Source organism: Arvicanthis niloticus, chromosome 19, assembly GCF_011762505.2.
Source record: "Arvicanthis niloticus isolate mArvNil1 chromosome 19, mArvNil1.pat.X, whole genome shotgun sequence".
In the NCBI taxonomy this organism is placed as follows: domain Eukaryota; kingdom Metazoa; phylum Chordata; class Mammalia; order Rodentia; family Muridae; genus Arvicanthis; species Arvicanthis niloticus.
In genome coordinates, this window is record NC_047676.1 from 41228170 (window position 1) to 41243771 (window position 15602).

General features: G+C 37.1%; 1 protein-coding gene across 1 annotated transcript in view; it reads left to right on the forward strand.

Moving 5' to 3' along the window:
• Mtrex (Mtr4 exosome RNA helicase) overlaps positions 1–15602 on the forward strand; it is a 68550-nt gene that overhangs the window by 33416 nt on the left and 19532 nt on the right. The window contains exons 13-20 of the mRNA XM_034523325.2: positions 61–171; positions 1696–1797; positions 4257–4382; positions 7491–7641; positions 10007–10179; positions 10671–10739; positions 14296–14424; positions 15031–15141. Of these exons, the coding sequence (XP_034379216.1) occupies positions 61–171; positions 1696–1797; positions 4257–4382; positions 7491–7641; positions 10007–10179; positions 10671–10739; positions 14296–14424; positions 15031–15141 (972 nt within the window). The remainder of the gene's footprint in view (positions 1–60; positions 172–1695; positions 1798–4256; positions 4383–7490; positions 7642–10006; positions 10180–10670; positions 10740–14295; positions 14425–15030; positions 15142–15602) is intronic.

Genomic DNA, 15602 nt, shown 5'->3' on the forward strand with positions numbered 1-15602 from the left:
AGGTTTAACATTTTTAATTCTTTTTTTCCTTATAACATAGATATTATTCTAAAATTTCAGGTTGAACATGTACTTCCACTTTTGAAACGGGGGATTGGTATTCACCATGGTGGTTTACTTCCTATTTTGAAGGAAACTATAGAAATTCTCTTTTCTGAAGGATTGATAAAGGTATTGTCTTGCTTTCTGGTTTTGTTTTTGTTTTTTGTACAGAATGCCTTAGGAAGGTTTTGTGGAGTACTTAGGTAGTAAACTTGATCTCTCATAGAATGGCATATCAGGGTTATAACTTTGGAGGATAAATAGAAGATTCTGTTATTTAGTGTCTTTTGTAAGTGACATCACCTGACTGTAGTATAGTTTTATAGAATGTGCTATTTAAATAGTAGACATGGAGTTGACTAGATAACTGGTCTTCCTACATCCATGATTAAAAGTGTAACTTTAGATAAGAATTATTTGTTATACTTAGGAACGGGAATGTTTTAGGAGAGTCAGATAGGATAGGATAGGATAGGATAGGATAGGATAGGATAGGAGTCTACTTTGATTGTTTTTTAAAAACTGACTGATGCCTATACTTAGAAATGGGAAACAACTTCAGAGCACAATCATTTCCTTGGGTTTTATCCTAAGAGGCCTCAGCCTTAGGAAGAATATTTATAAGAAAAACTTTCAGTACTTTAATGATGTGTTAGTCAGTATTTACACCCAGATCCTAGTAAGACCTTGTTGATGTTCTGCTGTAGATGGTAAATTTTCCTAAGCTTGATGATTATTGGACCTATTTTCAAGAGTATGAGTGATTATTGCAGGTTGTTGAGTTCAAGAAAAGTAGTTGTAAATAAAGTAAAAGGTAAAAGTTCATCTTGTCTCATTATTTCCTAGAAATGTTCACTAGCATACATTCAAATATTATGTGACTTTGGCAAGAGAAAGCATTATGTTCTTTTGGCATATGTATGTTTCATTTTCTAATGACTAGTGTCCTTTTGAGTTGATGAAGTGTTTTACCTTTTCTATTGATGAATATTTAATACTTTTTTAAAAGATTTATTTATTTATATGAGTACATTGTAGCTGTCAGACACACCAGAAGAGGGCATCAGATCCCATTACAGATAGTTGTGAGCCACCATGTGGTTGCTGGGAATTGAACTCAGGACCTCTGGAAGAGCAGTCAGTGCTCTTAACCGCTGAGCCATCTCTCCAGCCCCTATTAAATACTTTATTGACATAAAGCTTTGTATGCCTAAGCCAACTGTTTTTGTTGATAAAGTCTTAGAATTTTAAAATTCAGTTTTCACTGAGTCTGTGTCCTGGAACCTAATTGTGAAGTGATCTTCAGAACTGGTTCATTATCAGTGAAAAAGCCAGGAAAATTGGCTGCATTTAGAAAGATACTCTGTTGCCTCATCCTTGTTCATTAGTCCAGATGTGTTCTCTCCATTTGCTTGGACTGGGATGTAAAAAAAAAAAAAAAAAAAAAAAAATCCCTGGATTAATAAGTTTAACAAATATAAAGAAAAATATTACTTAATAGTTATATGTGTAAAATACTGTAATAAATCCAGAATTCATCCTATTTTTATAGAACCTCATTAAAGAACTAAGTTTAAAAATTAATGCTATTTTTATTTATACTCTATTACCTTAAAATCCATTAATTAATGATATAATTGCTTATTTACTTAGGCCTTATTTGCCACAGAAACTTTTGCTATGGGAATTAACATGCCAGCTAGAACCGTTTTATTTACAAATGCCCGTAAATATGATGGAAAGGATTTTAGATGGGTAAGTAATTATTTGTACTTTAAAATAATAACTAATCTTTATTTTATCTCACATTATGACTTTGACTCATATCATTGAGAATTAAGAGCTTCAAATGTAAGTGGAGTTTCCCTAATCTGAAAATCTAGACTGTATCAGTGAGCTCTAGGCTATATAGGGCTACATAGGGAGAGACCCTACCTCAAACACAAAAGTAATTCCACTTGATGTCTGTCTGTTCTATGTAATACTGTAGGAAAGATACAGCATAAGAACAGATGACAGGCCTGGTTGGAGAGATGGTTCAGCAGTTAAGAGTACTGCCCGCTGTTCAATCCTCAGCACCCATGCAAGCATCTGTCTGTGACTCCACCTCCTAACTTGTGTGGGCACTGTATTACATACAGATGGTGCACAGACATAAGTGCAGGTAAAACGCACAAACAAGTGCATAAGCCTTTTCATTTTAAAGAACAGAAGTCCATGCAGAAGTCTTAAAAGAGAAGATAGTCCTTATGGTAGGCGACAGTGGGGAGTATTGTCAGGCAGGCTGTAGAGCATGAGTGGCCATGAGAAGAAAGTGACCAACACTGTGCAGTGTGAGCACAGATTGATCCCAAGATTCTCTGTCTGCCATTTGGAAAAAAAATAGATAGCTCTTTACCTAAACCTTTCTCTCAAAATTAGTGATTTCTTTTTTCAGTTTAGTGAAGTTTCCTGCAATAATATCAAATTCCTAAAAAGTAATGATGATAAATTTAAGGGCGAAGTATAATTTTTTTCCATTAGCAAATTACCTTTATTTTTAAAACACTTATATGCCAGTAGTAATTGCAAAATATATCAGTAATTCTTCCAAGAATTAACAATAGTGTTAAGCCAGTATATGTATCACATTAACACATATGCACACACATGGTAGTATCATCTTATACCTACAAACTTGAACCCCAAATCAGATTGATTTCTCCCTCGTCATTTCTGAATACTGTCATCTGTACCTATAAGTTTATGAAATCTTTGAAGGAATAGTAAGTTTCCAGTGACATGCTTTAAAACAGGGGTTCTCTACCTTGGGGTCAAATGACCTTTTTCATGGGGGTCACCTAAGACCATCCGAAAAATACAAATACTTTCATTACGAATCATAACAGTAGCAAAATTACAGTTATGAAATAACAACATAAATGTATGGTTGGAGGTCACACAACATGAGGAACTATGCTAAAGGTCACAGCATCGGGAGGGTAGAGAACCACGGCTTTAAACCGTCACTCAGCAGTGCGGGTAGATGTGAACCTCAGGGCTGCTCCATCAAATAGTTACCTCGTCTACTCCTCCGTGACGCTTTCCCTAAAGAGGGAACTACCAAATCCTTTATGTACAGAAACCAGAGACTGAAGTCCTTGAACTTAGCAGTATGATGATGTTGCAGAACCTTTCTGAGCCAGTAGTTCTGCATGTAGACCTTGAAACTCATTAGTTACTTCATCTGGATGTGGTTCTGTAGCTATGTATGCTTTCTTTAGGAACTTACTGATAATGCTTACTGAGCTAGACCATGTAAAAAGTGTTATTTCTTTCTACAGCTTTGCACATGCCAAGCAAGCCCTCATCCTAGTAGCCCCAGCACACACTTAAAAAGAATTTCTTAAAGATGTACTACAATATAAAAATGCCTTTTAGAGTCTGCTCCGATTTTATTAGGCTACTTTTAAAATTTTCCTGATATTACCTATAGTCTTTTTTGTTGTTGTTGTTGTTGTTTTCTGGTATTTTCCTTATCCCTAGGCTATCAGTAGTGTGTTTTCTTATAACAGTGCTTCTTAACTCTTCTTCAGGCAAAAGAAAAACCAGCAAATACCTGGACTTCCTTTAGAGGAGGAAAAGTACACAGGCACATGTAGAAATGGTGGCAGCTTGTTCAGGTGGTTTGGTGCTGCCACATTTAAGATGATTCTGCATCTGCCTCTGTTGGACAATCTAGGGTATATGACTGTTTCTCCACTAGCGTTGTCTTATTGATAATGAATCTTCTAGGCCCTAGACAGCCTAGACAGAGTTGTACTATTCTTTAGCAAAGGCCAATTTCATGTTAATTTAATTTTGAAGGTTAAGAAACTATTGTGGCTAAATAAGTTACAGTTGTTAAATTTGCTTTGTAGTTAGCATTCTTAAGTTTTGATATTTTATTTTCATACTAACTGAAAGTTATTTTGTATGCTTGTAAATTTCCTGGTAACTGGTTAACTGGATATTAAAAGTTGACCGTTGGTTTAATGCAGAGTTAAGTCAGTTGAGAACTGAACTTTAAGTTTCATAAGATTCTCACAAACTTTTCATCTTTGTTTTCCAAAAGTTTATGTTTTAAATGATATCTTGAAATGTGTAAATTATTTGTAAATTCTATAGTAGGAGAAAATACCAGGATATATTTTTTTAACCAGATTTTGTCCTAAACTTGACAATGTTGTATTCAGATTTCCTCTGGTGAGTACATCCAGATGTCTGGTCGTGCTGGAAGGAGAGGGATGGATGACAGAGGAATTGTGATTCTCATGGTGGATGAGAAGATGAGCCCCACAATTGGAAAGCAACTGCTTAAGGTAAGAGGCTGTTCTTCTGTCGAGGATTCTAGGAATGCATGTTAGTGACTTGTAGAACTTAGGTCTGGCTCTTCCTCTCAGCCCCGTGCTCCCAGAAGAAAGAGTCTGACTGAAACATATTTACAAACACCTTGGCCATATAGCCAGGCTCTTCCCACACTAGATCATAACTTAAAATAGCCCATTCATTCTAATCTGCATTCTGTCACACGGCTGGTTACCTATGCTCAGGTACCATGCATCTGTCTTGTCACATCTTCCCTAGTGAATTCTTCACCTTGCACTCTCCCATAATCCTTTCTGCCTCCTGGATGTCCCACCTCCTATTTCCTGCCTAAGCTGTAGGCCATCAGATTTATTATTGACAGGTGCAACATCCATATAGACACAAGTTATTCTCTACAGCAGTGACTCTAATTAGATTTATTAGCTCATATGCCTTTCGAGATGAGTCGATAGTCTATAGCTGTCTGCACTGAGGGAGTGAGAAGAGGCTGATCGAGTGTACGGTTTCACCATGTAGGTGGCAATGGCTAGATAGCCTCCAGAAAGGGCGGGAGGACAGACTGCCTCCAGATATAGGGTACTCTGTACTGTCCTTCTCTGTTGGGCAACTTAGCTCTTACCAAGAGAATGGGTAGTAGAGTACATGATGCCAGTAGTTTGGGTGACAAGTCCTAAACATCAATTTATTAATTAGCTTTAGTTCACTCTTTTTAATTACAAACATCCTAATCATAACCCTAAGTTTTTCAACTTTATTGCAAAATAGCCTTTCCCTGTGCCTTAATTTTTTTTTTTTTTTTTTTTTTTTTTTTTAAGCACCATTTGTCTTAGTGTGGAAGAGGAGCAAATCACAGCTCACTTCTTTCCTATCATGTGGATTCTGGGGATTGAAATTAGGTCTTCCGGCTTGTTGGCAGACATCTTTCCCTGCTGAGCCAGCCAGCTGACCCTCACTCGTTCTGCTACCTCTGAGTTTTGAATAGTCTGGGATTTTTGCTTGTCTGATTTTGTTTGTTGTAGGCAGAGTCTAATGAGGCCTAGTCACCTTCAGACTTGCTGTGTAGCTCTTAGGCTGGCTCTGACCTTGTCCTGGCCCTCTTGTCTCCATCTCCAGAGAACTAGACTAGAACAGCCATGTGTTATCATAGCTGGCCTTTAAAGAACTTCTTAAGGAAGTTGGCTTTGGTTGCTTTTTGTCTATTTTATGGGGAGAAAATACAAAATTTGGTTTCAAGTATGTGATTGATTTTAGTATCTCTGTGTAAGGGATTTACTTGCTAAACAAAGTCATGAATCATAATGGACTTATATTTAGGAATAATTAATTAGGTTGGTAACAGTAGCAAGCCATAGTTTGATGCACCATTTAATGAGAACAATAGCACTCACGACAGAAATACTAATGTAAAGTGCACTGAGGAAACTATCTACAGTAGTTGCCTTAAAAGAAGGAATGAAGCAGAAGCAGCAACTCCTAAATTGGAACTCGGTCACTCTCCTTGCTATGTGCTAAGTTAGTCTTAAAGCACAATCTTTTCCATGACTCTGGACTTTCTAAGTTCAGCTGTTTAGGACCTTATTTTAAAATGAAATAGATAAAATCAGAGTTCAGAAGCATCATCGTCGTCTCCCCAGCAGATAGCTCCTTTTTCTTTTTGAGTCTTTAGGAACACCTTCATCTAAAACTTGAGTAAAAGTTCTACTCCCAGCACAAATACGTCTGCATACATTTTTAATTCTGAGTCTCAGTAGTTGGCCCCTGAGTAGTCTGACAGTGTTTACTCGATTTATTACGCCATTTAGAGCTGTGTGGCATGAATGGTAGCACCTGCATTTCAGTGTGCGTCTTCTCAGGATCTAATCTTTCACTCACTCTTCAGGTGACGTGAAAATCCTGGCAGCCTCCCTAGGGAAGAAGGATGAGAAGCAATGCCTTGTAAGTCAGGCATGGGCCAGAAGTGGAGACAGCACACTGAGAAAGGAGAGAGCACTCCCCAGGGTAGACGTGGGTTAACACGCTGAGGAAACAATTTAAAACCTGCGATGAATCTATTGTATGACTATACAACCACTTTCACACTTGTAAAGTATTTTTATAAAGAAAAAAATTCTTCTGAAGAGCCACTGCTACAGAGTGTGAGCTTAGATATTAGAGCAATATTTTAGATGAAAACCAAATTGGTGCAAGCTAATAGCTTTCTACAGTAAAAAAAAAAAATCTACAAGATTTATTGTGTTTAACGGCAAATATTTTTAGTGTCTAGTCATTAACCTGTCTCTTCTTTGGTGACAGACACACTTTGGGGGTAAAAAGGAATTACCAAAATATAGAGACAGTAAGATCTGAAATGGGAGAGCTATGTTAGCAGCTGTATGGCACACATTGCTAACGTGTGGTTTTTATCCAGATCACTCTGGATATTAGTGTATTTGGTCACTACAGGCTAGGCTACGCTGCAGTCACTAACCTAACCGTAGCAACTTAAGATTTATTTCTCTGACCTGCTTGCTCCGTGCTTATCACAAGTTATTAGGACAGGTCCTGCTCAGCATTCTTAAAAGAGCCAGCCAGATGGAGCATTGGCAGTCTCTGTGCTAGGACAGAGAATATAGCCCTTTCTACCAGCAATTAAACACTTGGTCAGAAAGTGACATCTCATTTTCTCCCACAATTGATCTCACCCACTTAGAGACCAATAAAGCAATCCTTCCTCGTGCTTGGAAGGAAGGGGAACTAAGCATATTTTGTGGTCTTTGAACCACTATATCCTTACTGATTGTTGTTGTTTTGTTTTCTGAACAGGGTTTCTCTGTGTAGTCTTGACTGTCATGAAACTCTCTCTGTAGACCAGGCTGGCCTTGAACTCAGAGAGCTTCCTGCCTCTGCCTCCCTAGTGCTGGGATTAAAGAAGTGCACCACAACTGTCTGGGATTTTATTCACACTATACTTTTAAAGATATTAACCATTTTATCACTTTGCTTCAAAGAAAAGAATTGATACATCCCTGTATTTGTTAGTATAGGTAAATTATTAAGCATGTTAAAAGTCTTATATAAATTTATTTTAGAAATGTGCAGAGTTGTCATGCTTTTTCTTTTAGGGGTCAGCTGATCCTCTGAATAGTGCTTTTCATCTGACCTATAACATGGTTTTGAACTTATTAAGAGTAGAAGAAATCAATCCCGAATACATGCTTGAAAAATCCTTCTACCAGTTTCAGCATTATAGAGCAATTCCGGGTGTCGTAGAAAGTAAGTATAACATTTCCTCTCTTTAACTAGACTCAGCAACAGTGACGCCTTGGTGGTTTGATCACTGTTTTTTTTTTTGTTTGTTTGTTTTTGCTTTTTATCTAATAAAGCAAATCTTGGCCATTAAATTAAAGAGCTTAGAACTGTAGTCTGGCCTTTATAGACTGGAACATTCAAAATAAGTGTAGACAGTTCTGACAAGATAAAATGGAGAGCGATAGAGGAAGACACATCCACCTCTGACTTTGAAACACATGCACACATTGTATGTACACACAAAGAATACTATAACCTCGTGAATCATTAAGAAAATACGGTGCTCTAATTTGGGTTCTAATTGAGCAGTTTCAAAATATTTAATTCTTAATATACACAGAGACAGCTGTCCAACCACAGCTACTACTTTATAGTCTTTGCATCTTGTTTTCTTAGATTCTACTTTAGAATCTAAGATTTTAGAAAACATTTTAATGACTTCTGTTTGTCTTCGTATCCTTCTGTAGATTTATTTTAATTTTGTAGGTGTGAGGTAAGTGTATGGTACATGCATGTAGAAGCTGGAACTCTGTACTGAGTATGTTCCTCTATGTTCCACCTTCTTCTTGGTTTTTGGTGTGTGCATCTGTTTGTATGTATGTATGTATGTATGTATGTGCATATGTGGAGGTCAGCAGTGGGCATCAGGGATCCTCCTCTTAGCACTTCCACTCATTCCCTTGAGATGTTCTCTCACTGCACCTGGAACACTATTTTTGGCTATGTTGGTGGCCATCATGCCCTAGTGGTCTTCCTGTTTCTTTCTCCCATGGGTGGGTTAGAGGCATGAGCAGCCATACCTCGCTTTCTGTGTGGATGCATGATCATTATGCTTGTAGAGCACACGTTCTTATTCATGGAGCTGTCTCCTTAGCCCTCCACGATTTCTTCATTTCTTTCTTCATTGCTTTATTTTGGGAATAGGCCACACATGTTGTGGCATACATCTGGAAGTCAGAGGACAACTTTCAGGAGTCAATTTTCACCCTTATTATGTGGGTCCACCATGTAGGGAGTTGAAGTTGGGTACATCAGAATTAGTAGCACATATCTTTATCTGCTGAGTTATCTTTCTGTCTCTACCTTATTTTTCAAACAAGATTTTTCTGTTTAAGCTAACCTGGCTGACCAACAAGCCTCCAGGATCCACCCTGAAACACTGGAGTCACAGAAGTGCCTGCTCTGGGTACCCGAGATTTAAACTGAAGCCTTCACGTTCGCATACACTTAGTCACTGACCTATCTCTCTGTTCCCTTCTATAAACTGTTGTTTTTTTCTGATAATTCTATTATGTGTGCTAGTGGTTAGTGAATTAAATTCAGTTTCTGTAAGTAGTGAAATGGTTCGTTTAAAAGTGATGAGGAGTGCAAAAGCTCAGCAGCTGTAAGGAGTGAACAGTCTGTGCAGCGTTAGGATAATAGATGGCTGCAGTGCAGCTGCAGCATCCTTCCTGTTTACCGTGTTACACTGTCAGCTAGGAACATCTGTATGTTGTGTCACCGAGTCTCTAGGAAAGATCTGTGGTTATATGTACTGAAGTTTATCTTCCTTTTCTAATTCTCAAAATCATGAAGCCTCTGGGTTAAACAGAAGTACAATATTAATCCAAAGTGTCAGGGGGAACCAGGCAGTGGTGGAGCAGGTGTCCACTCTGGAGGCTAGGCATGTGCAAGGCCCTGAAGTCATTTCCCAGTTCTTCAAAATAAGTAAATAAACTAAGAACAAACCATATACAAATGGCCAAGGTACATTAATAGGATATTGAGTATCACTGCAGAAGTATAATTCAAAACCATTTTACATACTCACTGGATCAGTACTTTTTTTTTTTTTAAACAAAAGGTAAACAGCAAAATGGTATGTTACTGTAGAAAATTGTTTAAAAGTTCTTTACTAGGGCTGGAGAGATGGCTCAGAGGTTGGGAGCGCTGACTGTTCTTCCAGAGGTCCTGAGTTCAATTCCCATTATATAAAATTCTGGAACTATATAATGGTGACAGATGTGCGATGTGTATTTTACCATAGAAACAGTGGTTAACACTAGACTGATAGCATAATGGAGGGATGTAAGAAAGGACCTCACACTAGACAAAGGGCACTCGGGAGCAGAATCCTAGGCAGTAGGTTAGCACAGAGGATGATGCTATCCTATAGGGAGACAAAGGAAGTGCCCTTAATAGAGAGAAGGTAGATGAGGCACAGCCCTCATACCATTTCAGTGGCTGCCTTGGGTCTTCAGATTCAGAGTAGAAAAATTGTCTTGGATTTAACTGATGTGAGAGGTATGTTGTAGTTTTGAAAACATTGTGACCTGTGCTTTATTTATAGAGGTAAAGAACTCAGAAGAACAGTATAATAAAATAGTAATTCCCAATGAAGAAAATGTGGTCATCTATTACAAGATTAGACAGCAACTTGCCAAGCTGGGAAAAGAGATTGAAGAATATATTCATAAGCCAAAATACTGCTTACCCTTTCTGCAACCAGGTCGTTTGGTAAAGGTACGCCATGGTTCTGTATCAAGTATTTGTCTATTCCAGCATGTTAAAGACTGTCTTGTGTTGGTGAAGTACTTCCTGCTACAGGCGTGATCAGGGTCCGTTAATGCCACCCATTTCCCAGTGTCCCGACTCACCAGTTCACATGAAGGCTTTTAGTCAGCTCATCTCAGCCTTCTAATTATGAAATGCTATCTGAAAACGAGCCAGTTCTAAGTCTTAAATCAGTATATATAAAATACTTAATATTCTCAGAACAAACAGTGCTCTGTTTGGCATGTTTGCCACTTGAGAGATTCCGGGAACCAATGAAATCTAGTTTTGGTTGTTTCTTGTTTTGCTTTTGTTTTACTGTAAAATTAATTCACTGCCTTGTGATCTTTTAAACACATTAGGGACATGTTAAAGTCTTAGTAGCATGTAATATAGATATAGAAGTCTCCAATTGCATTTTGGATATAAATATGAGTTTTGTCTGCTTGTTTTATTCTCAGGTGAAAAATGAAGGTGATGATTTTGGCTGGGGAGTAGTAGTGAACTTCTCAAAAAAGTCAAATGTCAAGGTAAGCTGCTGCCCTGAAGAGACTCAGGGATTTGCTAACAACAGATTCTAATTTTGTGAGACCACATTTTTGTTTCTTTTTCCTTCATTTCCAGTTTTGAATGTTGGAAAAAAATCAGTTTCTGTTGTTTGCATTTAGGAATATGTTAGAAATATATAAAAAGTTAAAGGAGAAAATCATTTATTAAAGTTCTTTTATAATGGAGCCATCAATAAAGAGAATTTTGGCAGATGTTTCTATGCGTAAGTTGGAATAATTATTGTCTATGAGATAAAGTATCTTGTTAATTTATTAGAAGGGTGGCTGTTCTTAAAATAAGTCAGCCATATGCCTATTATTAATATTACTTTAATATTATTTATTTATTTTAATTGCAGTAAGAACTTCTTGTTAGGCTAGAAGTAATCTCGAGCCATGGTATTCTATGTCTCCACGTCTGGTTTTATCTTTAAAAAACATATGGAGAGTTTGCTTTTAAAATGATTGATTAATTTCTCTGTTCCAGCTAAGTATGGGGTCATTAAGAATTAAGCTTTGAAATTAAGTTAAACCTTGGAATACATAAGCATAAGTGTTGAAGCTATTAGTTGTCGAAATATAGTTAAGATCTTTGGTGTGTGGTAGATGATCTTTCCTTTGGTTCATGATCTCTGTGTGGTTAACACGTCCCCCCCTTTTCATTAAATTATCTTTATTAGCAATCAGTAATTTATAGGACTATTTTTGAAGTATTGTTAAACTCATCCTATTTTCCAATTTATTACATTTTCAGGGTTTAGTGGATACAAAATCCTTGTGCTCATTTGTTTAGAAGACAATAGTAAGCAGATACCAGAAATATAAAACAGTATGATAACTACTGTATAAATATCCTGCCCAATGAGAGTTGCTAAATGTCCTTCAGCTCCTAAAAAATGACAGCTCCACACAGAGCCACAAGGAGGGGAGCTCTCCTACAGAGCCTTGTATTGACATTTCTGCCTCAGTGAGCTGGGAAGAAGGATGAAGGGAGCTAGTAGTTTTGACTGAGATAACACAATTATTTGCTGTCATTAATGATTTTTAGTAATTTTCCTGACTGGGTGTTTCTTCGATTAAGTCCTCTTAAATGGCTGTCTTTTCATAGTTTATTTACTGTACTGCCATGCCACCAATATTGGGACTGTAGGAAATGTAAGATCTTGCATTTTTAAGAAAGAAAAATTATAGCTAATCTAGTTATATCTTTAAATTCTCGGTACACAAAGTTCTCAAAATATCATTTGCCTCTGTTAATCTTTAGCCCATATATAAAAGTAGTACACTAACTGTTGAGAGTTCTGGCCAAAGAAAAGGTGGAGAAGACTTGAGTGGAACATAATGATTTTTTGTTTCAGTGGATAGAGAATCTCAGTTTCCACCAATCTATATGTATTCTTCTGATGACCAAAACTATGAATTACATTTTATTACTTTTGAAATGTTACCTACTTAATACATATATTAATTTTGTGCCTTTTACATCATCTGTATAATTGTGTGTATATGTATGCACACACTTTTTCCATTATGCATATAATACGTGTGTGCTTACACTCACATGCCAATGCACATATGTGGAAGTCAGTGAACAGCTTCTGGGAGTTGATTCTTTTCTTTCCTTCCACTCTGGGTCCTCAAGATAGAACTCAGGTCTTTAGACCTGCTCATCAGACAGCTTACCCCATGAGCCATTTCTTGTCCCACTCACAGTTTTAACAGATTATTTTGTCTGGGTATACTGTGTACTCTCACACTTTTTAATTAATCCATTCTTCAGATTGTAGACTACATTCTACTTAGAGGTGTTTTTCATTTTGAAAATATGACAATCTCAAGAGAAATTGATAGTTGGTTTTAACTGTTTGCCTAGGCTATTGTTTATAATACTTACTTAATAACTAGGCTGCATGTATATTAGAGGTTTTCAAAGTAAAAAAGACTTTGCTTTGTCTAACTAAACTGAAAAATACTTTGGAACTTTTTTTTTAAATAATATCAATGATGAGGAAAAGCAATTTTTTTTCTTGACTGGAAATACTGGAAATGAAGTTTGCATTGTTTAGAAACATGGATCTAGTAATCGTGCTTATTATTGGTATTTCAAAATATGTGTTACTTTTGTTAAGGTAATTGTAGTTATTTGCAGAAATGGGTTATATTTTATTGTTGTGATTGATATGTCATCTTTTTAAAAAGTTTTCTGGGTAGAGCCCAGCAATCATGTCTTATTCCTTCCAAAGAACTTTCCTTTTATTTTAAAAAATCTTGGGGCTAGAGAGTTGGCTCAGAGGTTAAGAGCATTGACTGCTCTTCCAGAGGTCATGAGTTCAATTCCCAGCAACCACATGGTAGCTCACAGCCATCTGTAATGGGATCTGATGCCCTCTTCTGGTATGTCTGAAGACAGCAACAATGTACTCACATACATAAAATAAAGAAATCTTAAAAAAAAAAAAAATCTTTCAAATGTTCTATTAAAAGTCAGAAGAAATTCTTTACTGAAACTAAAAACATGATCACAGAAGATGTGATTAAACCACTTGCAGTGGCTTTAGTGCTTCAATCTTAGTCCTTGGAAGGCAAGAGGATTGTCAGATGTTGAAGGCCAGGATTGGAAACAATGATTGCTGGGAAGGGAAAAGCCAGTTTGCTCCAGTGCAGTGTCACTGAGTATGTCACCGACACTCAGGGCAGGCCCTATGCCCAGGAGCAGTTGCCAACACAAAACATCCAAGGTTCTTTTACTCATTTTTGTTTTATTGTATATTGTATATATAGTATATTGTATATATATATATTGTGTGTGTAAATATATATATACATACATACACACACATATATATATTGTTTATTGTATATTTGTTTTATATAGAAAGGGTGGGGGAGAGGGAGAGAGAATATGAACATGAAGTTAGAGGTGGGTAAGAATAGGGAATCTGGCAGAGTTAGAAGGAAAAAAAATGGTCAAAATATATTGTATGAAAAGGAATTTTAATGAAAAAGCCCATCATTGGGTGAATAAATAGTTCAAGGCCAACTGAACTACAGAGCAAGACCTTGTCTCAAAACAACCTAAAACCAGACTGCCGAATGTGATCATGTCTGAGAATGTTAGGTGGGTGATCTTATTTTAGAGAATATAAAAGAACTAAAATACATTATCACATGATACGAAATCACGTGGAACCATGGAAGTATTACGGAATATTTTACTTATTGCTTGATAGGGATAGAAATAGATTTAGTTTTTTATACTACTGATTGTGGTTTTTTTTTTTAATTTTGGCATAATTTTGTTGCACACTACTCATTAGAAACTTGATGTTTGATGTCACAGGTGATCATGGTCATGATTTTAAGTTAGAATTATAAGCAGCTATACTTTACCATTGACTAGACCACTCTGAAGGATATTGAGACAACTTTTTATGAAGTAAACGTTTACTGGGCTGCATGTGCACTCATGTACGTGCTGAGAAAATAAGCCCTGTGTACACACAAAGTCAATGCACTTCTCTTTATCCTTCTTTTCTAGCCTAATTCTGGTGAACTGGATCCCTTGTATGTGGTGGAAGTTCTCCTACGATGTAGCAAAGAAAGCCTGAAAAACTCAGCTACCGAGGCAGCAAAGCCAGCCAAGCCGGACGAGAAAGGAGAGATGCAGGTCCGTGCTGCCCTTTCTCCTTCAGATCTCTTAGCTACCGTCACTGTGTGTGGCCATGCTGCACATACTGCCATGCTTTCTGAGTTAGAAGGTTCAAAGCATCTTAACATTGAAATCTTCTCAGGTCTCAGTAGGGTTGTATGAGCTGTTTAGTTTTTCTTGATCAAATTGCAACAAGGGAAATAATGACAAAGAGAACTGACTAATTCCACACAGATTCGAGTCTTACCTGGATGAGCTACCTTCTCTTTAAGTGTTTTTTCCCCATCTCATTCCAGTCCATCTGGAGCTTGCCTGTTCCTTCCTGGACTCTGTAACCCTTTTACACAGGCACATTCGTATGCAATGCTATTACTTATATGTTTAAAAAAATGTCTAGTACTTAGAACACAAACATGGATAAGCTGGACTCTGAGCAGAGGGGGCCTTCTGTTTAATGTACCATTTGTGTGATCTTAACATTTGCATAGTCTCTCCTGCAATTTGGGTTTTGTGGTAAGTAGTTGCTCTACAGGACTGTTTTTGCCCATGATGTGCTGTGCGTGCTGCTCTCTTTGATGGGTGCAGATTTGGGATGTGGAGTTAACATTAGCGCTGTATTTGCAGGTCGTTCCAGTTCTGGTGCATCTCCTGTCTGCCATCAGCACTGTCAGGCTCTACATTCCAAAAGACCTTCGACCCGTGGACAACAGGCAGAGCGTCTTAAAGTCCATACAGGTGTGGATGTCCATTTAGAACCTAGATAGAGATTTTATACAAATAGGATTTATCTAAAGATGGTGAAATGCTTTTAAATATATTTCATAAAAAACTATAAACACATAATGAGTCTCAGCAGAATTACACGTAATATGTTCTGAGTACAGCAGCAGTGTTTATTACTGAAGGGAGACTCAAAACTGGAAGACTCATAAAACTGCACCATTAATCGTCACTGTGCTTTGATAGATAGGATTTTTTTATTCATAAACATGAAAAAGTTGGCTAAAACTGTTGACTAGCATTTGCTATACCATACTATGCAGAGAATATTCTCCAGAATTTGAGAACACAATGGTAAATAGATTGCTTTAATTTTAGAGTAGGGATCTTTTTTAAAAGATTTCTTTTCTCTGAGTATTTCCCTGCATGTATGCACACATGCCGCAGCCTGTGTCAGAGGAGAGGATTGATCCCCA